Genomic DNA, 26328 nt, shown 5'->3' with positions numbered 1-26328 from the left:
GCCGCCGCAGAGCGGCCGCAGCCGCCGCGGGCAGCGCCGAGCCAGCCCCGCCAGCCCCGGGAGCGGCGCAGCCTGCCCGGGCGATGTTCGCCGCGCGGGGCTTCCCCTGCGGCCGCCTTCGCCTCGCCGGCCGGGCCGCCGCTCGCCGCTCTGCGCTGCTCTGCCTGCGGGAGGCGGCGGCGGCGGCGGCTTCCCCCGCCCCGCCGGGGCTGCCGCTGCTCTGCGGCGCCCGCCGGCGCCTGCTCGCCCTCGGCGGGCTGAGCCCCTCGGCGACGGCGGCGGGGCGTGGGACGGCGGCTGCTGCGCCGGGCGAGCCGCGGCGGCGGGAGCGCGGAGGGCTGGGGGCGGCGGGCGGCGGGTTCCGGCCGTCGCGGGTGGCCGTGGTGGTGAAGACGACGCGGTACGAGTTCGAGCAGCAGCGGTACCGCTACGCCGGGCTCTCCGAGGAGGACCTCAAGCAGCTGGTGAGCGGCGCGGGGAGCGGCCTTCCCGGCCCCCGTGGGCGCTGCCGCCGGGACCGCGGCGGGATCGGGGTCGGGAGGATCACCGGGGGGGATGCCCGTCTCCGGGGTGGGGGTCACCGGGCAGGTGTGTTCTATTCTCCCCGGGCCTGTGAGCGGAGTCGCGTCCTCTGTGCACGCGCTGTGTCGCCGCTGACCGCAGCTGTGACCCCCCCTGCTGCCGCCCCGGGCCCCCATCCCGATGGACCGAGCGGGACGAGCCGCCGCTGGACCGCCTTTCATTCATCGCCGAGGTTGCCGAGGGATTTGTGTAGTAAGCGTGTTTGGGTTTTACTCTCGGAGGGATTTCAGCAGCCCTCAGCAAGCCTGCAGGCTTTTTCATGCAGTGTGTAATGTAAAGATTAGAGAAGTGTATGCTGAGGAAAGCAGTGTTGCAAAAAAATCCCCTCTGAGACTTAGAGACGACTCGTTTGTATTTCCTCCGGTTCCTTGTTTCACATCTTCACTTCATACGTATGGATTTTTCTAAGAAGTTCTCCTAAACAGTCAAATCTTTCGTTCACAGCTGTTCTCCGTGTTAGAGCTTTTAGAAAAGCCTTCTTGTTTAGTCTCTAAGGAACACTTAGTATAAAGGTCCATTAATGAAGGGGTACTGAGGAAAACAAGTCTCTCTGATACTTCATGTGCACCCAGCGCCTTGTGTCTTCTTCTGCACGAAGCTCATTCAGTTGTCCATTTTCCCTGTGGCTGTCGCCTTCCACTGTTCATCTGCCACCAGTACCTGCTGGAGTTGCTTCGGCTGCCAGCAGGCCAGGTCATGAACTCGTGTTACAGTCTTGATTCCGAATAAGACACATTAATTTGTGTCTGTCTTGTCTTTACATTCTTAGAACTGTAAATATTTTAGCCCTCTATTAATTTGCAGTGTTTGGATTAAACTTGTACATACGCTTATCTTATGTTGCAGAGACAAATGGTATGGCTGCATAGCCTTGCTTTGTGAAGAACTGAGATAAAAAGTACAGTATTTAAAGCAAGATAGTTCTGACATCTTTTTGCAGTGCTTCAGTTGTTCATCCACCTCCTATGGAATTTTCTGTCTGAACAGTTTTACATGTTTTATATAGCTCTCTAGCATATTTCACATATCAACAAGTTTTAATGTGGAAACATTCTGTGTTGATTCTCGTGTAGGTTCCTGTTGCTGAGGTGTCCCTGTGCTTCCTTTCACATGGTGATTGTGGAAAAACAATGTGTCTCACAACTCATCTGTAAGACTTTTTCTTTTCATTTAATCTTCTGTTGAGGAAGCATTTCTTACTGTTGCATATAGAGATTGTCCTTGGTGTGCGGCTTAAACCAAGAAAAAAAAAAGCTGTTTGGTTATTTTTCCCTACCTACTGTTTACAGGCAGGAGTGGGACAGGACAGTGAATTGTTGGTGAGCAGTGTCATTAGTGTTGCACATCCCTTGACTGATAATAGTGGTAGGTACAGCTTCTCTTCTCACAAGAATGTATGTTTTGCAGGGTTGGTAACCTGTATCATTCTAAAGACTCATTTTTATAAAGTAACTATGAAACCTTAGGGTATGTCTTTTTGAAGAAACTGACAGGTATAAGAAAATTCTGGGTATTTGGGAAAATTCTAGAATTTTTTTTCTAAGACTGGCACTTTTTTTTAGATCTGCCTTTCCCATGGAAAACCTTCTTGCAAGCAATTGCAGCAATAAAACTCATAATGTTGCCAGGTAGACAAAGCCTAACTTGCCTAACTGTGTATGTAGCAATATTGAGTTAAGCTTTTGCTGTATGGGCAGGAATACAAAGATTTGTGCAAGAACACACTGAAAAGCTCTTCTAGAATTCTGTTTTTGAAGTAGAAAATGAGAGTGAAAGAATTATCCTTACTATCAGTTTCTTAAATTTTTTAGCAGACATGTAAAAACTTCTGGATTTGCATTTTGCTGTTACTGTGGTCTCAGATCTTTTTTCCTCAAACTGAGTTAATGGTGGGCTTAGTGAGTATGTTAGGGGAAGGTTCAGGAGACTCTTGCTCTCTCTGTTGTGGGCAGAGACCACTTCATAGCAGAGTGATTGTTGCAAAATATCCTTCCCTGTATTGCCATGTCCTTTGTGGGCAGCGTGGGAATATGATGCATTTTACTTTCTGAGGTTAGCTGCACTCTACGCTCTGTGTTTCTCCTGAGGAGACTTCAGAAGCTGCTCCCAAGGTGATTGATCTCAGAAACAAGCCCTGACACCCTGCCTTTGGATTGGCAGCTCAGTGGTGCCAAAGGGCCACGCAGAGGGCTCACGTGAAAGCCCCATGTTGGGGTAGAGACATAGAGTGAAGGCAAAGGAGCAAAGGAGAGGTTTGGCTTACCTGGTGATCAGAGCTGTTCCAACCCAGAGGTGGTGGTGGGGATTGTGTTACATTGCAGGGGCTCAAGCCGGGGTGACCTCCTGGACCTGGCTTGTGGTGTGGCAGCTTCATGGTGTAATGGAGTCAAAGGAGAAGTGCAGTGCTGTCATCATTTGTCACAGACCTTAAGATGTCCAGATGCTGGCTATCTGATACACAGAAATTCAAGGTATTGTTGGACGGTTAGATTTGACCAACTGGACTTGTTTGCCTGCCAGTTGTGGGCAGAAGAGATGATTGCAAGTTTCTAGAAGATAACTGATGTCTCTACTTGAAAGCTTTAGATTTTAGTATAGCACAAATAGTGATAATTGTGGGCTTGACCAGGTCTGCCTGATCACTGAGACAGGAGAGCAGTCCTGAATTTAGCTGTTGTAATCACTGTGTTTGTGTTTTAAGACTGAAACTGCAGTAAGTCACTTAATGCAGAAATAGCACTGCCTTTGGACATGCATCCTAATGAGATGGAATTTGTTTGTTATTTGAGGAGGCTGAAGATGAATCATTGACATACACATACTAAAATATACAGATTGTAGTACGTATCATATATATGATAGATTTAGATATAGATATGTATAGTATAAAACACAGTGTACTTCACGAAGCAGAATATCTGTATGGAAGCTGACTGATTGACAGTTCTAATAAGCACTTGTGGCCTTTCTCTTTGACCCCAAGTGGGTTGTATTATACAAACACCATAAATTGTTGCAAAGTCAAAGTTCAAGGTCACACACAACTCCTGAATTCTTTCTCTGTAAGATAGGAAAGGTGAAGAAGCAAGCCAGACATCAGAAGAGCAAAACAGATCCAAGAGAGATGGAGAGCAAGGGCAAGTGCTCTTGGGAGCATTTAGTAGATCTGTGAAATATTAATTCTTCTATTACATCTCTACGTGCATGGTGTGCATGCCTGCTCCAGGCAATTTTTTTTACCTGTCTTGTGGCAGATATTATTATGTGCTTACAAGTGAGTGTTTTAAATCTGTTAATAACTACATAAACACACCTGACTATCATAATTAGTAGCCTAATTCTGAAGGATTCTGAGATGCATTATTAAGTGCTCTGGATGCTGTTGTGCAGGGCAGGTTTTTGTGGTCTTTAGATGAGAAGGGAAATTAGAGACCTGTAAAAATGAGTTTTCTAATACTATGAAAGTAAAATGCCCCCAAATGACCCAGCACTTAAAAATAAAAAGCTACATCAGTAAATTTTGTGCATCATGCCATGCAAATAATATTTTTCTTTGCCTTTATGAAATTTAAAGGGACTACTGGATTTCTAAAACTCACATTAACCATCTTTACATTAAATGAAAATACTAATCTTTTTCCCAAGTCCTTATAAACAATTTTCCTACCAGAAGTGACAGCAATTTGCATTTTTTCTGACCTGTTTATTGGGATTAGCATCTAAATATGACTGGTTACAAAAGTAAATGATCCAGTCAACTAATACTGAAGGCTACTGTGTGTCCTGACTGTTTATTTCGTTCTCAGTAAATCCATGCAGAGCAAGCACTGCTGTTGTCCTTATGTAAACTAAGAGAATTTAATACCCCAGTAATAGAGAAAACTAATTTCCTGAGTTCTCTTCTTTGTTTTGTTTGATAATGCAGATGTGATATAGCTGCTGACTTCTCATGGCTGAAAGGTATTTAGGAAAGATGAACAATTGAGCTGTCCAAACACAGTTCATACACAGTTTTAATTACCTTTGAAAATGCCTTGTCGTATAAAAAGTTATGTTTGCTTTGGTCTTGATTGGAAGGAAATGGTTCAGTGTGGACCACAGCTGATACCCGTGTGGCTGATTTATGTGTCTTCATTTGGAGCAGGGAGAGAGAGCACAGTTAGGGGTTTGGAACAAGTTTAAGCTCTTTTGGGTCATGGCAGCGTATTAGTAGGGGTAGTCATCTCAGTGATGTGAAGGTCACAGGACTTTATTGAAAACTTGTATCTGGTTAGAGAAGGGGTAAGCTGTTAGCAGGGTATTGCCTCCCCTGAAAGAGGTGCATGGGTGGTGCATGGGGCACCAACAACGTGCCAAGCTGGGCTGGTCAGGGAGGAAGAAAGGCGTGTTGCCCAGCAGGTGGGAGACCTTCAGCTGGAGCTCGTGTGTTGTGAACCAGAACAACCCCACAGAACAGGGGAAGGGAGTGTGTGTGTGTACGGGAACACTGCTCTCCCACCCCCTGACTTCTGAGCTTAGACACATTTTCATGTCTCTTGTGAAAATTCTCTCTTGTGGGAAATACACTGTTTTACCTTTAACTTGATAAGTGATTGGGGTTTGGTTTTAATTACAGAAAAATGCTTTACTGTCTTTTGCATTAAGTGGTGAAATACACCCTTTTAGTATCACTTTTGAATTACCTTTCCTGGGTACTAGTGTTACAGGTTTGTAAATCTCACACCACTGCCTGGAGATAGGCTTTGGAAACTAAAGCCAGGTATTTCATTCTTAGATTACAGATTTAGAGGACTGCACTTCAATACAGATGCCTGTGGTGCACTACAATTATTTGGAAAATGTTACTTAAATGTTTGCAAAACACTAGAATTATTACAGATGCAGTGAAGGAAGCAAAAGGAAAAAGTAATATGCAAACTTCAAAGTTCAACTGAATTTTAATTTTAAAATTAGATGAGCTAATTAAAATAAAAAATTGCTCCTCCAAAAAGCAGTAGATATTTAAACATTTACTCCTGTGGATCCAGATATACAGGGGTATATTTGAAGGTACTATCTTTAAATAGAAACTTATTGAATGAGGTCATACCATGAAGCTCTTCATTGTTCTGGTGAATTCAAACTACCCATCTCTGCCTATTTCGTAATGTGAATTATTTCAGTAGGTTTTCTTTCAGGGAGTATTTTAAAAACTGTTAGGACTGTACTATGTTCTACCTTACCTTGAAAAGAGGGGGTAAATATCAACTCAATTTAGTGAATTTGAATCATACAAAATTCAAAACATGGGTTATAGTGCACCAGAACTGTATAAAGCTGAAGACAGGCTTTTTTCAGAAAGTAAATTTTTGAGCTAGTCCACTAGCTGAGATGGAAACTGAGATGGGTGTAGATGTTTTTCCAGTTACACAACTATAGTATGTATTTGTTTATCTTCACCTTTGAAATTTTATATGCATGTGTCAGTGTTAAGTAGCTTCAGTTTGCATCTGCTTTATTAAAAAGTTCGTCTGTGTTGTTGTTTTATCATAAGAGGTGTCTGGAAAATGATGAAAACAAATAAATAGGATATAGTAAGTAATTTTTTTTTCATAGCATTTGTCAGTACACTCAAGTATACTTAGTCATCATATATAGATATAAAAGTAGGGGGGCATTTCAGTGTACCTAAATTAAACCTCATGGATTGTATCACCAAGCATCTGATACTGTATACAGCTGAAAAAGGCTGCTTTTTGGTAGTAACTTTAATATTGGTTTTAAGAGCTTCACTAGTTGTGATTTATGACATTATGTTGGTGTTGTGCTGAATTAATGAGAACTGAATGATTGAACAGCCTGGATTGCACAGAGTTTCTGGAAACCTGTTAGTGCAGGAAGCAGTTACTGCTCTGTGTATAGTTAACACAACAATTTGCTCTGTGTTAGCCTTTGAATTGGAAACCACTGTGTGTATTCCTCAGATATGGTTAAAATGACAATAATGCTTGAATGTGGTGGATAAAGAATTAGAAAACAGTTTATGGCACTTTTACTTTTGTTCATGTGTGGATCAAACTCTTGCCCTAAAGCAGCATTTCTGTAAAGCTTCAGGAGCATAACGTTGCCAGTCAAGTTAGCTACGGCAGAAGTAAAGGCTTACAAAATGCTACAATATTTAAAACACTTCATAATCATTAGTCTATAGCAGATGCAAAGGTACCATTTGAAAGGCTATTGTGACTATGTGAATGAACGTGAGTGATCTAAGATACTGAAGAAAAAAATGAGGAAAGTACAAGAAAAAAGAATTTTAGATAAAGCAGCCCACTGAACTGTTACAGTATGAGGGATATTGTAGTGAAACAGTAGAAACCTAACAAGTGTACAGGAACTTTACTGGGAACTATTCTGAGCAATTGACACTAGTCAGTACATCAGTCAGTAGTGCTGGTCAGGTAACAGCAGCCTTCTTATTCTTGTGCAGTAAGCACTGCATCAGTTAACCCAGCACATTTTTGTAAAAGCAAACAGCCTGTATAACATAATAACCCAGACTGGGAATGGAAGAGAGCTGGGTTTGATGCCTATGGCTTGCAACTCAGCAGTAGTTTGTAATGGAAAACTTGATTCATGTTTAAAGCTTTACAGACAACTTAAACCTGAGCCTGGGTACTGCTGATTCTCAGTAGGAGTTTGTTTTAGGAAGCTGCATGCTTTCTCTGCTGCTTTGGCTAAGGCAGATACTCACTATTAAAGCCATACTCTAAACAATGCATTGACTTTGTGGATTGGATTTGTTAGCTATTATATTATTGGAAGCCAAGTGCATTTTATGTTCAACCAGGACCCGTGCTGATTATTGACACTAGTTCTCGGGTTCAATTCAGAGCACTTGTTCTAATCTGAATGAGCTGGACTGCAGATCCTTGAAAGAGCTGGGTGTCCCAAAATGGGTTAATCTGCTGGTACCACAAACATGATGCTGCTGACACCCGCCCTGTGGTTAGCAAAAGATTGAGTGTATTGGGTTTCCACGGCCAGGGTTTGGTAGTGGGGGGGATAAAAGGAGTGGCTTCTCTGAGAGCTGCCAGAAGCTTCCCCAATGTCTGACAGAGCCAATGCCAGGTGGGTCCAAGACAGACTGGCTGCTGGCCAAGACTGAGCCAATCAGAGGTGGTAGTAACACCCCTGTGATAACATATTTAAGAAGGGAAAAAAAATTCTGTGCAAATGTAGTTGCTCTCAGGGAGGAGTGAGAATGTGTGAGAGTAACAGCTCTTGCAGGCACCAAGGTCAGTGAAGGAGGAGGGGGAGGAGGTGCTCCAGAGGTTAGAGCTGAAATTCCACTGCAGCCTGTGGTGAAGATCATGGTGATGCAGCTGTGCCCCTGCAGTCTATTGTGGTCCATGGGGATGCACAGATCCACCTGCAGCCCCTAGAGGAGACCCACACAGGAGCAGGTGGATACTTAAAGAAGGCTACAACCCTGTGGCAAGCTTATGCTGGAGGAGGCTCCTGGCAGGATCTGTGGGGAGCCCACAATGGAGCAGGACTTTCGGTGCTGTGGTGGACCTGTACTGGAACAGTCTGTTCCTGAGGGACTGCATCCCATGGAAGGGACCGACATTGGAGCACTTTGTCAAGACGTGTAGCTCATGAAAAGAACTCCCATTGGAGAAGTTTGTGGAGAATTGTCTCCCATGGGAGAGGCCCTATGCTGGAACAGGGGGTGGACTCCTCTTCCTGAGCAGCAGCAGGAACATCCTGTGAGAAACTGACCATAACCCCCACTCTCTCCTCCCCAGTAGCACAGGGAGATGGGAGGTAGACTTCAGGAAGGAGGGAGGGGTAGGGGGAAAGTGTTTTTAAGATTTGTTTTACTTCTCATTATTCTGCCCTGTTTTTGATTTTTAATAAATTCAATTAATTTCCTCAAGTTGAGTCTGTTTAGCCCATGATGGTAATCAATGAGTGACTTCTTCCTGTCTTTATCTCAACTATGAGCCTTTTGTTATATTTTCTTTCCCCTGTTCACTTGTGGTGGAGAGTGACAGAGCAGCATTGGTGGGCATCTGGCATCCAGGCAACGTCAATTCACCTCTTAAAGGCAGAGGCTTACCAAACAGTATTATTTGGTGAGCAAGGATTTTTTCAATAAATACCTTAATTTGACTAGCTTTTTTTTCTGTGTGGTGATCCCACTGTCTTAATTTTTTCCATAACAAAACCATGTGAGATCAGGTGATGCATTTAGTATTTCTAGTACAAAAGCAGTTAGGATACCATACTTCCTCTTTTAAGAAGTTTGAGATGTTTTTGTGAAAGTAGAGTCATAGAACTGTAGAATGATTTGGATTGGAAGTGGTGTTTAGAGATCTCTGTCTGCCTGTCTTCATGGGAGAGGTGTTCCAGCCCTCTGATAAACTTTGTAGCCCTTCTCTGGACTTGTTCTGGCAGGTCCATGTCCTTCCTGTGCTGGAGACCCCAGAGCTGGATGTAATGCCCAACGTGGGTTGTCCTGGGGGTGGAGGAGAGATACAGTGATACACAGTGATACAGAGAAAACTGTGTTTAACACAAAAGCAAATGTGTAACACAGGACCCTGTGGTACAAACAGAATGGTATTTGTCAGCCCCTGTGCTGAGCACCATGTGAGCCCCCAGAGTGCAAAGGGAAAGGAAAATAAACCTGTTGGTGAGGACAGTGGTTGCAGACTGGTTGAAAGTGGCAGTCACAGTCCTGTTGAGCCTCTGGTCCTCCTCTGGATCTGATGAATGGCACCAGAAGACCCCAAATCCCAAAGATTATATATCCTCTGGTTCAGGTGGGAATGCCCAGTACCTCCGCCAGGGCAGGGAGTTTCCCCATGAGTGCTTTAACTCCGTGAATCATGGGATATTCTTGGAATCTTTGATGGTCTAGGTCATTGCAGCTGCCTGTTGTGCCAGTCCCTAATGGCCCATTAGCAGAGATGGCCCCTTGGGCAGGATATGAAAGTACTAATGCCTTCCCGGAGGGGAGTTACCACAGCTGAGTCATTAGTGTGAAAACAGAAGCATTCTGCTCTCTCCCAGGATTCTTTTAACATCCAGCTGGTAGCCTGAGGTGTGAGGTGTGCCCTGGGCAGCTGCTGGTCCAATATTAACAGTCCCTCAGAAATTACATAGAGGGTGTAAAATACACAGGTTTGGTTACACCACATGGTGATAAACTGGTCCTGGCCGCTGTGACTAGGACACATCTCCACCCTCCAGTGTGTTGACCACATCACACAGCTTGGTTTTGCCAGCAAACTTGCTGTCATTAGTGTGAATACAGCAATTAAAGCTCACAACTGATACTTGTCTTCTGTTATGATTAGAAGAAATTAAGTATCAGTGTGCTGTCCTGTACTCACTGTGAAAGTTGTGTCACATTGAAACCTGGATATCTGTTGTCTACAACTGCCAAATTCAGCTGCCCCGTCGGTGCCAGCACATGCTGGAAAAAACACTAAAGGTTCAGAGTTGTGATTCCATCTTGCTATGGCTGCTGTTCTAGAAGACTGTGGGGCACTTGAAATGTGTCTCCAAGGTGCAGATTTCTACTGGGCAAGTTGTGCCATGGCTAACTACTCAGTGTATGTTTATCTCTTTCATCTTTGGCATTTTATTATCCAAGAAGCTGAATCATGCTTTAATCTCATGTATTTGTATGCGGATTATTTTTACATTATGAAATAGGAAGGCTTCATATGTGAAGAAATCCAAAAGTTCAGTGTGTGTGTGTGACCTCTGAGGAAAACTGCATTTGTTTTTAGCATGGCAGATGAAGACTGACTTTAACTAGTTATTTATGGCATGCAGCTATAGATTGCCAGTCTTTGACTTTGGTACTTTAAGAAGTTTTAGCCAAGAGTGAAATTTTGTCAGGAAAGCCAAGAAAAGTCTATGGTTTGAAGCATGTGCTATATTCAAAGGTGTCTGTACTTCAAAACTTAATGTATTTAGGAAAATATTTTTTTATATAGGCCCTTCAAAATAAATGCTTGTTTCTTTTAAAACTGAGAATAAAACTGAGAGCACTAATGTTATCTGTCTTGTGATATGAGGTTAAATCTCGAGATACAATTTCTGAAAATACTGAACTTTTAGAAGCGCTGTACTTTGCTTAGAAACATTTAGATTATTACACCTATAGTGTTTATAGCATTTTCCTCTCTAGGTTAAAATTCAGATTTCTATGTTAAGCTGTTGCTTTCTAATCATTTGGATTGTTTGGTGGTTCTTTTTGTGGAACAGAAAGGTATGCAGATTGAAAAGCAGTGATCTGTTCTTTCCCTGCTTGAGTGCATGTATGGGCAAGTTTATTGTGGAAATTTGAGAGCGCAATTGTTTCTAGATCTGTGTTGGGGCGGGGGGGTTCTCCTTTTTTTTTTTTTTATCTTTTCCCCCCTTCTTTCTAGTCAGACATTTAGTTTAACTCTTGATTGAACAACAGTCATAAAACAAATGAATGGTATACTAAGACATTATCTCCACTGCGAACGGTTTAAGGCTACATGAAGGATAGTGCTGTAAATTCAGGATAAATCTAGTAATGAGAATATACATGTCTGTGTGTGTATATATATTAGACTCATATGTAACCAAAATGCATCTGAAAAGTTCCATTTAATCTTATGGGTGCAAGTCCAAGGGAAAGCCACAAATGTGATTGGGGGTCTGGAGCACCTCTTGTGTGAGCGTCAGAGGGTTGGGTCTGTTCAGCATGGAGAAGGGAAGGCTCTGGGGAGACCTTGTAGCACTTTTCAGTAGCTAGACAGGCCCCACAGGAAAACTGAAGAGGAACTTTATATCAGGGAGTATAGTGATGCCGTCAGAGCCCCCAAAAACAGGACTCCAAGCCAAGTTAATGTGGAATAAGATAAAAAGGTACATTCTTTAATGTCCAGGCTTAGAGCTTTTAGGAATACATGATGACATTTTTGTGCTCCCCCGGACACTGGTTTCCATGGCTTTTATAATATTGCCCACCCAATCATTACTTTACACATCTCTGAGTCCAGCCCCAGTCCCACCCCTGTGTCATCCCCCAGGATTTGGGGCTGGGGTTGTGGGACCCTCTGTTCTTCATTTTCTTCTTCCTCAGGCTTTGGAGTTCTTCCAGTGTTCTTAGACTCAAGGTTGTTGGCTTATATTTGGTCTTATTCTGCAGGCCTTTCTGATTGTCTTCAGCTCTTGTACCTTGAAAAGAGCCTAAACAGCTAAAAGAATTTGAGCTACTAATCTGTGGTAGGGGTTAGGATAAATAAACAATGAATTTAGGCTGCCAGAATACTAACACATTAAATCTACTTTGCTACAGCTACAAGTATCTCTAAAATCTATAAAAATGAAAAATCAGAAACCCCTTTGGCATCAATAGAATGAAAGGAATGACTTTAAACTGAAACAGGACAGATTAGATAATACAAGAATTTTTTTAGTGTGAGGGTGGTGAGACACTGAAACAGGATGCCTAGAGAAGTTGTGAATGCCTCATCCTTGGAAGTGTTCAGGTCCAGTTTGGATGGGTCTTTGAGCAACCTGGTCTAGTAGGAGATGTCCTGCCCCAGGCAGGGTGGTTGTAACTAGATGATCTTTAATGTCTCTTCCAATGCAAATCATTCTGTAATTCTGTGATCTCAGTGTACTGGAATGAGAAAGCACTGAACTGACTATTTCACTTCAGAAAATAGTCACGTTACTGTACTGAGAGAACATACACTTTTATCATAATGCTTAGTTTAGCAGTGTCAGACTCATCTGTGGCTTTTCCCTATTCTCTACATCAAAGTTCATAACCCACGTACATAGACAATAGTGGGTATTCAGATGTTGCTTGGTTTCCTGTTGCTTCTGTATTTGTGTCTAGAAGCCATGTCCTTGTGTTGCAGCATTGTTCCTGGAGGACCAGCATTACTCGAGGACAGGAGACCCACAGTTTAAACTGAGTAAGGTGAGACTTGCCAGAGGTAAGAGCTAAGACTCCAGAAGGAAGGCAGTCACGCAAACATCCCTTGCCTAAATAATTCTTCATGGGCCTCTGTGAAAAATTACCCTTTCCTTAAAGAAGGATCAGGTCTGAATATATAAGCAGAGCTATTTTTAGACATTTAATCTAGACCCTTTCTCCTTCAGTCATCTGAGGAAAAATAGCTCCGTCATAAAACATGTTTTGCTTCCCTGAGTGTGTTTTCCAGTGCAAGTGCTTCAGGAAGCCTGCTTTGCATTGCATTTCTACTGTGAGGTTTAGGATGGCTACTGAAGTTATGCCTGAATGTATTTTTGTCCAGTTTATCTCTGTTTTCATGTGCTTATGCACTTTTTGCTATAATAGCTCTCATGTGTACTACTATGCATGTATATAATGACCAATGAATTTTACTTTTCAGTCTTGCAGGGTATTGAGGTCAGATTAACAGGCCAAATTATAAATCAGAGCTTCCTCCAAATGAAGAAGAATTTGCAAGTTGTCCTCACGTAGAAGCTAACACCTTTGTGTCCTTTTGAGGAGTCAGTTGGTGAGACCTAAGCCTGGCCTGAGTTTGAGAGTCTGTCTGATGAGAGTACCTGGGAACCAAGCTGTCCTGCAGTTTCAGGTTTTTTGTACATCCCCATTTTCTCCCAGGCTCTTCAGGGAATTCGTCATGTACACAGTGATGGCTTAGGACTATATATTGGTATATATATGTACATATCTTTTATATATTTGTAAATTTTTATATAGCTGTATAGCCTCTCATATTTGATGTAACAAGCAGCAGTTTCTACCTTTGTGCCATATTCCTGAATCTCTGTCTCAAAGGTGAAGATAGCAGCTGGAACATCTTGCTTGGGACACATGTACCAAAACTAGAGTAGCAGTACACATAGCCAAAATAATACCATTTTAGTCAAAGCAATTAGAAGGCCCAGAGATCTTGGAGAAGCTCCAAAGAAAGGAACATGATATGAAGATGGTGATGGTGAAGAAGTAAGGACTCTTGAGACCTCTGACTCAGTTCCAAGGAGATGTGCCAAGGGCCAGATCTAGGGGAGGTTCTGGGGAAGGACGATTCTTGGGTTGGATGTAAGCTTTAGTTATGGTATTTAAGTGATGTTTTAAATTAGTAAGCACCCCTATACATCTCTCTACACTGCGGGGGCAGCGTGGCTGGAGCAGGGTTCCCCTACTGCCCCCCTCTCCTCCAGGCAACCCATGAAGAGCCTCAGGTCCTGCCTGAAGAAACAAGGCTGTCCTTGAAGGCAGGGTACATCTCTCTATACTTTGTGAACCAAAACTCTTACTAAAGAACTGCTGTCTACTTTTCCCAAACTAATGTCTCAAAAAATGTTCCCTCGATTTTAGGCAACAGCAGAACCTGGACTGCGTGATCTTTGCCTTCAGCTCTTTTAAAGTCAAAAGCAGATGATGGTCTTAATTTATCTTACTCTTTATCCTTGTTGGAAAGCTCTTTTGAGGTGCAGTATTTTTCATAGTTTCAGTGTGGTATTCACTGGATATGAAGCAGGAGCAGAGGCAGTGAGCACAGGAGAAACTTTTTCACTATGAGGGTGATTGAGCACTGGCACAGTTTGCCTAGAGATGTGATAGAGGTTCCACCTGTAAAAATATCTTCTAAAGCCATCTGGATGTGGTCCTGGGAAGGCGGCTCCCGGTGGCCCTGCTTGAGCCAGGAGTTGGACTAAATGGCCTCTAGGGGTCTGTTCCAGCTCAACCACTCTGATTGTGTGGCCTCTGACCACAAGGACCGTAGGAACTTCTCTAGTTCTTTGGAGTGGTTAAGTGAAAAGCAGCTGATGATTAGCATTCCTGTTTGATATATGTTACTGTGGTTAGGCTCAGACAGGCTGTCCCTGAGTGGGTTCTTAGATGAATGAACTTGTGAGTTATTTATCTCTGAACTAGAAGGATGAGGCTGGAGATGGACAGACTGTTGTAATCTCTGTATCCTTTTGCAGATTAGAACAATTTGTTAACTCCATGGTTGTAGCTTAGTCATTTAAACTCAAACCCCTGACTTCGCATTTATCTTTGTTGCTTACTTGTTCTAGAGCAAAATTCAAAGAGGAGACATCTACACGTTTGGTACCTGTTCTACAGTGCTGCTGAAACTGTTCATCCAGTTGTCAGGATACTGGTAGCTTATTTGCTGAGCAGCCTGGTCTGCTTTCTGAAGCTGTTGATGAAATAATTTAACACAGCCATGGCAAATAAAAGTTACAGAACAGATTCTGTTTCATAGCACTGGCACTACCCATACCTCCTTGTTAGTAATGCAATGAAATGTTAGTTGTAGGCTCACCTCTGATGTTGGTGGCTCAAAAACCTTCAAATGATCACACGGAGATGTATTGCACTGTCATTGTTCTGAGATGAAAGCTGTCTTCCACTTAGTTGATAGGTAGCATGCTGACAAATAAGCCAAATAAATGAGGTACATAAAATTGCAAGATGCAGTTTGTGGTTTCTCTTTGTGGGAAACTAACAATAGCCTGAAAAATGTGTGCTGCCACAGCAGTCTTCTTGTCATGTGCTTGTATTTCATGTGCAGCAGATAGTTCTAGAGGAAGCATGAATGGAGATCCTGATTTTAGTAACACAGTTGATTTTTCTGGAGATTATTTGCCCGTGGATTTCTTCTTCTTTCTGGTGGTAAAGCAAGTTCAGTTTGTGCTTCAAACGTGCAATGGAAAATTCTTCTAACAAATTAGTCCTGTGGTGCTCAGCAGCAGATATCTGGCAAATACCTTCTTTTCCCCTTTCCACTTTCTCCTTTCCCCTCCAAATGGATCACAAGAGTCTGACAGCAGACCCAGCAATGGGCAGTGCTGTAACTAGCCATAATCTTGTGTACCTTTTCCCTCCCCAGAGCCCACAGTGGCACCATTCAAGTTGTCGGTTCAACACCATGGCCTGTGGAGAAGCAAGAGGTGTACATAGTCCACAAGCATTATAGCTCAGGAGTAGAAACAATGGGTTTAAGTGGGTGAGGCAAGTAATGAGACCTAACACCTTGTACCCCAGCAAACCAGTACCACAAAACTTTGTAAAGATGACCTGAAATGTTTGCCTGGATATTTTCTGATCATCCGTATGATGATCATGTCTGTGTGTGATCATGTTGATGGCATCCAGGCAGCCTAGGAGTCTCTGTTGGAGGTGGTTTCCTGATTCCAGCTGGAAGACCACCTGAAGATTTTGTTCCTGCAAGTTAATCGCCAATTGTAAACACGTAGAGTGGGACAGCAGTGAAGTTCCAGAGCAACCAGTTCCGTTTCTGTAATTTCTTCAGTGCTGGGTCTGCCTTTGTGCTTAGCTCATGGTTGGATTTCTTGACATCAACTGGTGTCAGATGAATAAAGATTGCATTTTTGGGTATTGGCTTGCAGTTAACTTTGGTTGCATATTCTGACAGTCCTGTCCCCTTCACAGTGGAGTTCTGTGGTGTGTGAGTGTATGAAAATGGGATTGGTTGAGGCTGTCTGGCACCACTTCCTCTTGGAATGTTATAAAACTTTGAGTTAAAGGCACATGAATAAATTGCTGGAAGTGACTGTTTAGAGCTTCTGGCACAGATGAATTTCTCTGTACAAACTCTGGGAAAAGCTCTGTTTCTGTGCCGATAAATTGGTTTTAACTGGTTTGGGAAAAGGAAGCAGTGACAGTATGATTGGAGATGAATTCAGACTAGAAGGAGCCATAGGAGCCTGCTGCTTAGAGTGGGATCACTTTCATTATGAATGTATTTATAAACTCCTTTTGCCTAACAACCTTTTCATCCTCTTTCTTTCACTTGCCTGATCTCCATGCAAAGACCTATTTGGCAGTACCAGCTCCAAATAAGCATTCTAAATAAGGTGGAGAACAAATGCAAACAGGACGTGACTGAATTACCCACTCAGAAACCTGGTGCAAAACTAAGCTTTAGTCAGCAGTCTCACCTGCCTTTTGTAAGAGTCTGTATAAACTGCAGAGTGTTTCCATAGTCGAAAGACTTTGTTGAGATTAAGTATTCCAGTTCTCCAGCTTCCGAGAACAAAGAGGCTAGAACACACCTGCACTCTTGTCTTGTTATTGATATCAAGTTGTTTGAAAACCCTGGAATATAATCCAGGGAACAGTATCAAAGGCAGTAGGTAGATTGTCCTTAAACTTTTTTTGATGCAGAGAAAATGTCACCTTTGTGAGCACTTGGCAGTATTCCATTTTAGCTCAAATACAATTTGAAGGGTAATGTTCAAGGTGTTTCAGACTCCCTTTTTCTTAATTATCATTCCTGTTGCTTTTTCTGTTGTCTGCTTTCCCTACAGCACAATGTTCCTAATTCTTAAGGTAATTAGCTAACTGTCTGGGTGCTTTAGCACATCAGAGAAGTGTACATAGTATAACTATGTAGATTTGTGTAGAGTTTAAATCTCTTAGCAGATTCAGAAAGAGCAAAGTGTCTGAAGTTGCATGAAACTCAGTGCAGTATGCTTGTTTGCATATTCTGTAGAGCCTGTGATTCTTGGCTGCTGTGGCCACGTGATTAATTTAATGACCCAGTCAATATAAGCTGACTGCTATGCATATAGAGATGTAATTAATGGAATGCTTATAAAATCACATGTCTGCTGAGATAAAATACGTGCCTTTTCATGGCTTATGTTTGCGTTACTTAGGAGCACTCACTGCAGTGATTAACTTCTGCAAAACCAATTTGTGTCTTACAGCTTGCCTTGAAGGGATCTAACTATGCTGGTCTGCTGGAGCGGCACCGCATCCACACGAAAAACGTGCAGCACATTGTAGACAGTTTACGGTAAGAACATATGGATGCTAAGACTTCCAGACACAGTGAAAATATCCATAGATTATCTAAATCAACAAGAGGAAGCTTTGTGTCATAACCTGTAAAAAACAGAAATTCTGAAAAGAGTGCAGGTGAGCAGTCATTCCTGAAACATTCATAATGGGAACTGGCTCAGTTCAGTTAACTAACACACTCTGTTATCATCTTGAAAACAAATGAGATTGTATTTGTGTGTCAAGTGTTTATAACCCAAATATGGCTGTAATTACTCCTTAGTTACATGTCAGCTTTTCAGATGTGACAAGGAACAATACAGAACAGAATTCAGGCTGTTTCTAAACTTTATAGGAATGAGAGGATTGAAGTTCGCCTTGTTAAACGTCGAGAATATAATGAAGAGACAGTTCGGTGGGCAGATGCTGTTATATCTGCAGGAGGTATGACTTTATGGAAGGGAAGTATTTGTTTCAATATGCTTTCATAGATATGTCTTTCAAAAATACTTTGCAGCGTGTGAAGCACATTTTGAAAGCAAATTGCTAACCTAATTGTCAGAAAATACACAAAATGCAGTGGTTGTGACCATCATGTCTACATCTAATACCTAAAATTGTAGCACTAGGAAGTGAATCCTAGTGCATGGCCACTTTGAAAAAGCTTTTCCTGTGTAAAACAGTATAAACTGTGAAATTTGCTGTGGTTTTCAAATAAAGGGGATAAAATGCATGCTGCCATATATGTATAATCACCATTATATGGTGATTATACATAGCTCTAACCCTACTCTTTGTTTCTTGGAATGTGACATGTAGACACATACTACCTCTTGGTAGTATGCTCAAATTGTCTTCCTTGATTTTATACTTTATTTCAGTGACTGGCATATCGAGTTCAGTGGTATTAGGCAAAAGTGCAACTGCTGAGCAGTTTGTGCCACTGATGAGTGTTTTTAGATCAGCAGAGCAACTAACGTGATTGATTATTTTTAATATTGGATTGCAGCAATTAATTCAGTGTCATTTCTTGGTTCTTTGCTGCACTGTGTTGCTGGGCTCTGACATAATGTTCAGTCATTTGTGGCAATTAGTCTTGATCATGGCTTTCTCTCTTTCCACTAGTCTGCTTTGCCATTAGCTACTGATCACTGGGTAGGAAGGGATACCTGTACGTCCCTGAAACATCCTTTTAGATTTCAAAGAACTCCTCTAGGCTGGAGACTAAAGTGCCAGTTGATGGCAAAATTTGTCATAGTTGAGTGAAGCAGCTGGAAAGTGCTATCTGTATATCTAACTGCAAGGACTGATTGACGTTATAGTTGTCTTTCTGTTTAATCTGAAGAAACTAGTACATTTAAGGGTTTTTACTTCCAAGATTTCTGCTTACCTAAGACCTCTTTTCCAAGTGTGCCTTTTTGGGGCAAATAAGACCTTTAAATTGTGCCTTCCAGGAGGACAACTAGGGTGAAAATAAAGTCATTGTTTTTATGTGATTCTCAGTAAAAATTGGGTTTGTTTCCTGTCTCTGTGGCTTTGATTAGCAATACTTTCTGCATTTACTTTTGTTGAAGAATTCTCTTACCTGCTGATAAACAGAGAGAAATTTCCATAAATCTTTTAAAGCTTGCTTCTGCCAAATTCAGCTGCCTGAGCCACGTAGTAGCTTTGAGATCAGTTGTCCTTTTTAGTTACATTTGCTATTGTGAATTCAGTTGTCACTACAGTGCTTTGAAAGGTGTCAGTAGTTTTGCAGTCCTGTTTTATTTTTGTCCAGCTTATGTAATGGGTTGTTGATACAAAAGCATATATTGGGAATGCTGGAATACACATGGGACTGTAGTGTTTGGGTACTAGAATGGGAAGTGAAAGTAACTTCTGATTTGCTTTTTCTGTAGGTGATGGTACAATGTTGTTGGCAGCCAGTAAGGTTTTTGATAAATTTAAACCAGTCATTGGAGTAAATACTGATCCTGAAAGGTAAAAACATCTTTGGGAAAAAGTGCTTTCTTTAATATCAGACACACTGTGCATCTGTTATCATGGTGTACGAGGCATGCCTGTAGCATCTGGCAGTGTAAATACCCGGTTTAGTGGGTTGTTGTAGATACCAAGTGAACCTGTTGTTTTTTTGGAGAAGTTTCCACGATGAGTTATCCTGTCTCATCCAAGAGGACTTCAGGCACTATTGGATAAGCATGACTGTCTTAAACTGCCAGAACTGTTTTCACATACCAGTGTAACAGCACTTGCAGCTGGTTAGCTTGTATTACTAACCCTAAATTCTAGGCTAAGGATAGCAGTACAGAACCTAGCATGAAGAGGGGCTCCATGAAAGCATCTAAGTGTGGTGCCTGAACACAAAGAAACTTTGTCTCTTTTTGAAGAAGGCTCAGCTGAAGAAGTTTGGTTTGGTTTCCTAATGTAAACTATGTCATACCTTGGAGGACGCAGTCTCCTTGGCCAGTTATTGGTACTTAGTTGTCCTGTTATAAACTTCACACAAGTTGCATCCACCTGCCCAAATCAATCTTACAGCTAGGTGGATGCAATGTGTTAGTACTGCATGGTTGGTCTAAGCTTCAAATGAATGGCAAGTAAAACTCAGAATTCAACAAGGCTCTGTCTCTTGAGAAGTCCAGATTTAGATTTCTGCTTTTGATGTTAACATTTAATTTATTCTTAGAAGATAAAGTGGTGGTCAAAAGTTTTACTCCCTTTCATACCTTACTTTTCTTCCAAAACTTTTCAAATGCTGTGAATAGCTATTCTGCATTATCAAGTCTGAATAGCAGGATTCAAATAACAAGAGTCTTCAAGTTATCAAATATCACTCATGAAAGGGGAACAGTGTTTAGTCTTCTAGTTTTGACATGAGATTCTTTTGATCTTAGGCATGTTGCTTACCTGTTTCTTATCACTAACTTCTGTGTAAATGGGGGAAGTTTACTTTCTCACTTTCCAGGTTTATTAAGCTTGAATTCCTTGCCCAGAGTGGTGACATGAACTATATTAGTATGTATATATTCTTGCAGGGTTACTAGGTGAACAGACACTTTTTAGGGGAAATGTGGGAGAAATAGCCTTGTTTTTCAAAGGTACCAAATCTGAAGAGATCTACTATAATTTTCATTGTTATTTTTTGCTACTAGATCTGAGGGTCACTTGTGCTTGCCTGTGAGATACACACATTCATTTCCTGAAGCACTGCAGAAGCTTTATCGTGGTGAGTTCAGGTAGGATTCACTGATGTTTGGTTTTCAAAAATGTACTTGGATTGGGAAGTACTTAATGATGTGCAATTCCTGAGGAATAGGTGAAGCTTAGTAAAATCTTAATGCCTGAAATTGTGAATTTGGTGCAGATGTTAATATTTATCATGTTGAAAATGAGTTTGTGGTGAAGAGTGAGATTGAAATGCAAAGGATAAAATTGACTGCCAGTTCCAGCAAAAGGTCTTCTGTTACGATCTGCCATAATTGATTTTCTTTTCTGACTCAGCAAACTCATAAATAAGGAACTGCATTCTTGTAAAGGGTATTTTGATTTACATATTTTAAGACTGAAAAGCTCAAACTATAACAATATGTAGTACAGTGATGGCCATAAGAATAGAAGCTAATGGAACATACACACTTAGGAAATGGTCAGTGTGTTGCTTCTGGGGCTTTGGTGATTGAGGTAGAGTGGCTAAACTTTTGGTAGCAGATTAGTGTAAGGCAAAGCTTTTCTTCATGCTTAAGAGAGCTTGATGTTTTCAGTACTAGATATTCTTCAAATAGAAGAGTCTCACTTGAATGAAGAAGAAACAAGCTGAATTTCAAAGGACAGACTGGAGAAGAGTTTTTAAATAATTATTTTAAAAGAGAGACTGTGCTGTATTCTAGTTACTTTCCAGAATACTTTGAGGAAGACAAACCATCAAACAGAAATCAGTCACCTGAAAATACATAGCAATTGGGGTTTGTTTATACTTCTAGGATATTAAATTTTTAGGTTGAATAGTAACTAGATTTTTGTCACAGGAAAGTTCTGAAATGAGGTGAATACAGTCACCAGGACTGATAAATAACCGAAGAGGGTTCAGTAGGTGTTGCTAAACTAAAAGGTACTTTCAAATTGCATTTTCTGAGACTGAGAATACAGAAGCTTTTTACGCTCCATTATACGAAGTTGCTTAAGTAAAATCACAAATACAGATAACCCCTGTTAATAATCTAGGCAATGTTGATGTTTTTTGTAAACAAAGTTATATTTTTGTTGCTGACACTCCTATTTTGGCTCATTATGGAGCTGAAGCTGCCCCAGAGTGAAAGAGAAAGGATCTCCCTGGTTTTTTTCTGAAATAATAGGAACTGCTATTCCTAAGCTAGAACTGGAGCAGGGATTTTGTTTGACAGTTCTCAAGTTTATTTGGTGTTAATGAAACTCTAAAATAGGTGGATGATTGACAGAGGGTTTCTGGAAGGACTTCCGATGGCTTGGAGTTGTATATGGATGGTGAGGCAATTGTTGTTTCTCCTTATCCTTGAGGCGTCAGTGAGTGTAACAATCCATGTAAGCACTGACCTTGTAGTCCCATCATATAACCAACATTATTGATTTATTAAGGGCAAATCATATCAGTTTACCCATATTTCTTTTCTTGGTGGTCAGTGGTGTAACAGGTTCTTGGAATAGTAGTATAATAGGAATACAGTCCCATTTTCTAATTTTATAAAGGCTGTGACATGTTCTAGCATGAGCATTGTAAGGAACCTACTGGCATAGTGATGCTCACTGCAAGCTGTCTGCCTGACTACCTAAAACCATACTTGGAATTTAAGGGCAGATAGGATTTGTTGAATGTGGCTCTACAAATATGGCAGTGAGGAAATACTAGTAATGTAGTAATTTAAAGCATTAGGCTTCCTTGTTGTGATTGCAGACAAAGCTGGTTACTGAGACCTGGATATCAACAGTGTGAAGGGAGAAAAGATGTGCTCATAACACTCTCTTGTGACTTGCTTTCTTAATCAAATCTATTACTATTTTGTTTTATGAAATCTCTAAACTGCAGGATGAAAAAGGAATTAATATCTCTGGGCAAAAATAAAAAGATCTGAATGTTGTAACATGACTTATATATCCTCTTGCTTCAACTGAATTCTTCTGAAGCATCTTAAATTCCTAGGCTAGGGGAGATTGTTAAAGTGGAAGGATACTCGTGGCCTTTGCATAAAGGGAAGGAAAGATCTGCTTTGCTGGACATCTACAAACAAAGTATGTTAAAAATACAGCTTATATTGCTCTATAAATTCTTGAGAGCTTCTTAGTCTCAAAATCCTCACATCAGTCATTCATTCACAAGTTAGAATCACATGGCTGAAAAGAAGAGTTGTTACATCTTTGTAGGCTACTTTTAACCAGTGTCCTCTTACTTTACACATGCAAAAAACATTAGGTAGCAAATTGGTAAGAACAAAGTGTTTACAAATTAGTATGATTAACTCTCTAGATTTAGAAGTCACAGTGAAAGCTATAAAACTTGAAATGTGGCTGAACATATTTAATTGTTAAGGTGTTATGCTGTGCGAATGAAGGCTGTGATCCTATCTAATTCTGTAATGACTATTTCAGCTATTGATACCAACTTCTTTCCCCTCTCTTAGGTGGCAGTGGCGGCAAAGAATTCGGTTGTATCTCGAAGGAACTGGTATTAACACAACCCCTGTAGATTTACATGAGCAGCAGCTGAGCCAAGAACAACACAGCAGGGCTCACATAAATGAAAGATTCCAGGATCAAAGTAAGTTACAAATCTGACAAGAATATAATCACTTTGCCATGATAACTTGAAATAAAATATACAGATTTGTTAAGAGTTGAAGTATTTGAAATCTGGGTGCTGCACTTGAGAGACAGCTCTCGTTAGCTGAAGACCCAGATTAGTGTCTTTTAGAAGGGAGTACTTTTTTCTATATGTTTATTCTGGACTGTACAATTAGAACCATTTTTCAATATTAACAGTTAATTTAGAGATGCTTTCAAAGGGTATTAGCTAATGTTGAAATATCTGATCATGTTTAAAATGCTGTCTCTTAGAGTTACTGTAACCACTTGAGCATATGTGTGTGTGTGTACACATGCACTTTAACTTGTTATTTCACAATAAGCTAGTCTCGGACTACAGCAGGCAAATGAGAAATTAGAAGTGAGATTCTCTTCCTTGGTAATTCTTCAGTCATCAAACACCTTCAACTTTTTTTTTTTATGATGGTTTGAAAATGAATGATTCTGTGATTAACCTGTGTCCAGTACTGCATTTGCTCACTGAGAAGTCCTTGTAAACATGAAAAGTTTGTTAATCCCCCTTAATTACCTTGTGGTGGGAACTCTAATTCTTTGAACTTTATCAGAAATAGATGTTAAGTTGGTGTCATGTCTTGGCTGGCAGAGTAACTGACAGAAGAGAAGACTTCATTCTGGCTACCCGTGAGTTTTCAGGGGAAACAATGTCTGAACCTAAAAGTCACTGCCTTACTGACCTTAGTCTAAGTTTGTTTTGTCTAAAGGACAGTGACTGTCTACAGACTAAATCAGTGAAGAATTGAGTCCTTCAAGAAAATGGAGTGTCATATCTAGAATACAAACCCAGGCAGCACAGTCTGTCCTCCAATAAGCTGTGCATTGTTTCTGAAAATTTGGGTTGTAAACTCATCATTCAAAACTGCTGTATTCAATGTCTGCAGGATCTGACATTTCTGGTCCACATCTTTTACCAGTGAGAGCACTCAATGAAGTTTTCATTGGGGAATCTCTTTCATCCAGGTATGTTTAATTGTTTGTTGTTACAGCAAGGAACAGCTGACTTTATTTTTTTTATGACACCCAATCCCCAGTTCACACATCTCTAGGTCCAGCCCTACCCTGCCCCCAGCACAGTTATCAGGATTTGAGTCTGGGGTACAGTGGGACCCTCTTTTCATCGTTTTCACCTTCCTCAGCACATGTAGGGCCCTTAGAGCTTTTGCAGTGTTTTTAGACCCAAGGTTGTTGGCTTATGTTTATGTCTCATTCTGCAGACCTTCTGATATTTTTCAGCCTTCTACCTTGAAAAGAGTCAAAATAACTAAAAGAATTTTAAGGCATTCATATAGGATAGGGCTCACAATACGTAAACATTGAACTTAAGCTGCCAGAAATATTAACATGCTAAATCTGCATTTTACTAGTTACAAGTACTTCTAAAATCTATAAAAATGAAAAAATCAAAAACCCCTTGATGCATCAAACATGACCAGGAAATCATTTTCTTGCCGTTCTGTCATTAGAGACAAAGGTATTGACCTGCCTTTGGCAGAAGCTTTGTTATTGGAGAAAACCAGGTATTTCCTTGTTTAAGAAAGAAGTTTGTATCAAATCATAATACTGCCTTATCCAGGATACATTTCAAAGTCCTTTCTGTCCTGAAGATCTATGCATTTTAGGCAGCCAAACAATAAGAAGGATATGGGGAATATGACTGGGGCTGCGTTTAAAGAGATAAAACATAATCCTTGGTCAGGATTTGATCAAACTTTTACTTGTACTTCATATCACTTTCCTCTTCATTGTTTTTCTTAAAAAAACCCCAAGCAACAACAGAAAACCCAGTTGAGAGTGTAACAGCTTCTTGTGTTTGTACAGTGCCTGGGACACTGGTTGCTGCTGGAAACAGTATAAATGTTCCATGAGTGCTTTATATTTCTTTGGCCTGCTACCTCAGACTGCTACCTCAGACTGGCAGAAGGAATTAGTCTCAAGGAGATATAAATCTTGCTTTCTACCAAGTCAAATCTAATCTTATCAAGATTCTAAAAACTTTATTTAACATGCAGTGGTAGAGGAACACAAAGCTATTTTCCAGCAGTTTGAGTGTCACAAGTACATTGTGGTCTTTGGTTCCTGTGAGTTTGAGAACCACTGAGGAACACTGTGCCTGTGGGAACTGATCTCTAGAAATAAATACTGTGTTAATAGGGCCTTACACTTGAAGACTTAAATAATTATGAATCTTCTGTAAGGTTCAAATACACAGATCTGCTGATTATTAAGGCAGAATGACTAGGAGCTTCTTCTAAGGTCTTATTCTGCATGCTAGTGAAGAAAACAAGGTATTAGAAGGAAAAATACCCAGAAGACCTTTCTTAGCCAGCTTGCAAAAATTATCTTAAACTGAATCAAACTGTGCACCTGTGTTATTAACCTACTTCTAGTTCTTTTGTCTCCCCGTCTTCTCAAGAGTGATTACACAAAATGCCCTTAGTTACTAAGAGTATAAACTGTTTGACACCAAACAGTGAATTTTATTCCTGGTGGATCCAGACTGAAACATTCTTCACCTAAAATAGCTCAGTAAGGTCCATTTACTAAAGAAAGGTGAAACTCAGTCATGCATTACACAGTGAACATGGTGTTTTTCTAAGAGGGTATCTACTAATCTGAAGGCTGTGTCACAGTGTTTGCATTAGGCGCTATGAACATCTGCAACTTTAGTTCATAAATAAACTCTGGATGTTCTGAAGCTTATAGAGAGAAGCTCTGGCCTCTGTAGGCCTAATGTTAGCAATCCCCTTATACATGAACAGTAACATGCAGAGGATGATTGTACCCCAAAGCTTAGTACATCTGAGTTTTAGGAAGAATTTGCCCTGGAGAGAAATACAAGCTTGCTTACTGTTTAAAGCTGTTCATGAAGGACTGGATTTTTAATTACTGAAGTGATCAAGAATTCAGTTTCTAGCCATGCTATTACTTACTCATGTTAGGCTGCCTTACATCCTAGTGTTCCCTGATATAATTTAATGAGACTCAAAGATAGCATAAACTCAGTTTTCCAGTAGCGCAACAATTATGCAGGGAAGGTAATTATTTACAGTTTTATTTGTAAGTCAAACAAACCCTGCTTGTATCCAAAACTATTCCCAGAT

At 40.9% G+C, this 26328-nt stretch overlaps 1 protein-coding gene across 3 annotated transcripts in view; it reads left to right on the top strand.

The window, feature by feature from the left end:
• NADK2 (NAD kinase 2, mitochondrial) overlaps nucleotides 1–26328 on the top strand; it is a 33702-nt gene continuing 7374 nt past the window's right edge. For 2 of the 3 annotated variants that reach the window (XM_071580224.1, XM_071580223.1), the window contains exons 1-7: nucleotides 1–464; nucleotides 17305–17393; nucleotides 17733–17821; nucleotides 19276–19357; nucleotides 20530–20613; nucleotides 23029–23165; nucleotides 24109–24187. In XM_071580224.1, the coding sequence (XP_071436325.1) occupies nucleotides 84–464; nucleotides 17305–17393; nucleotides 17733–17821; nucleotides 19276–19357; nucleotides 20530–20613; nucleotides 23029–23165; nucleotides 24109–24187 (941 nt within the window). In that variant the 5' untranslated portion in view covers nucleotides 1–83. Of the gene's footprint in view, nucleotides 465–12482; nucleotides 12545–17304; nucleotides 17394–17732; nucleotides 17822–19275; nucleotides 19358–20529; nucleotides 20614–23028; nucleotides 23166–24108; nucleotides 24188–26328 lie in introns of all 3 variants that reach the window. The other variant, XM_071580225.1, reaches the window with a different exon arrangement.

Source organism: Pithys albifrons, chromosome Z (genome assembly GCF_047495875.1).
Source record: "Pithys albifrons albifrons isolate INPA30051 chromosome Z, PitAlb_v1, whole genome shotgun sequence".
NCBI classification, from domain to species: domain Eukaryota; kingdom Metazoa; phylum Chordata; class Aves; order Passeriformes; family Thamnophilidae; genus Pithys; species Pithys albifrons.
The sequence above is the reverse complement of the archived record's forward strand: the minus strand, read 5'-3'. Positions and strand labels throughout refer to the sequence as shown.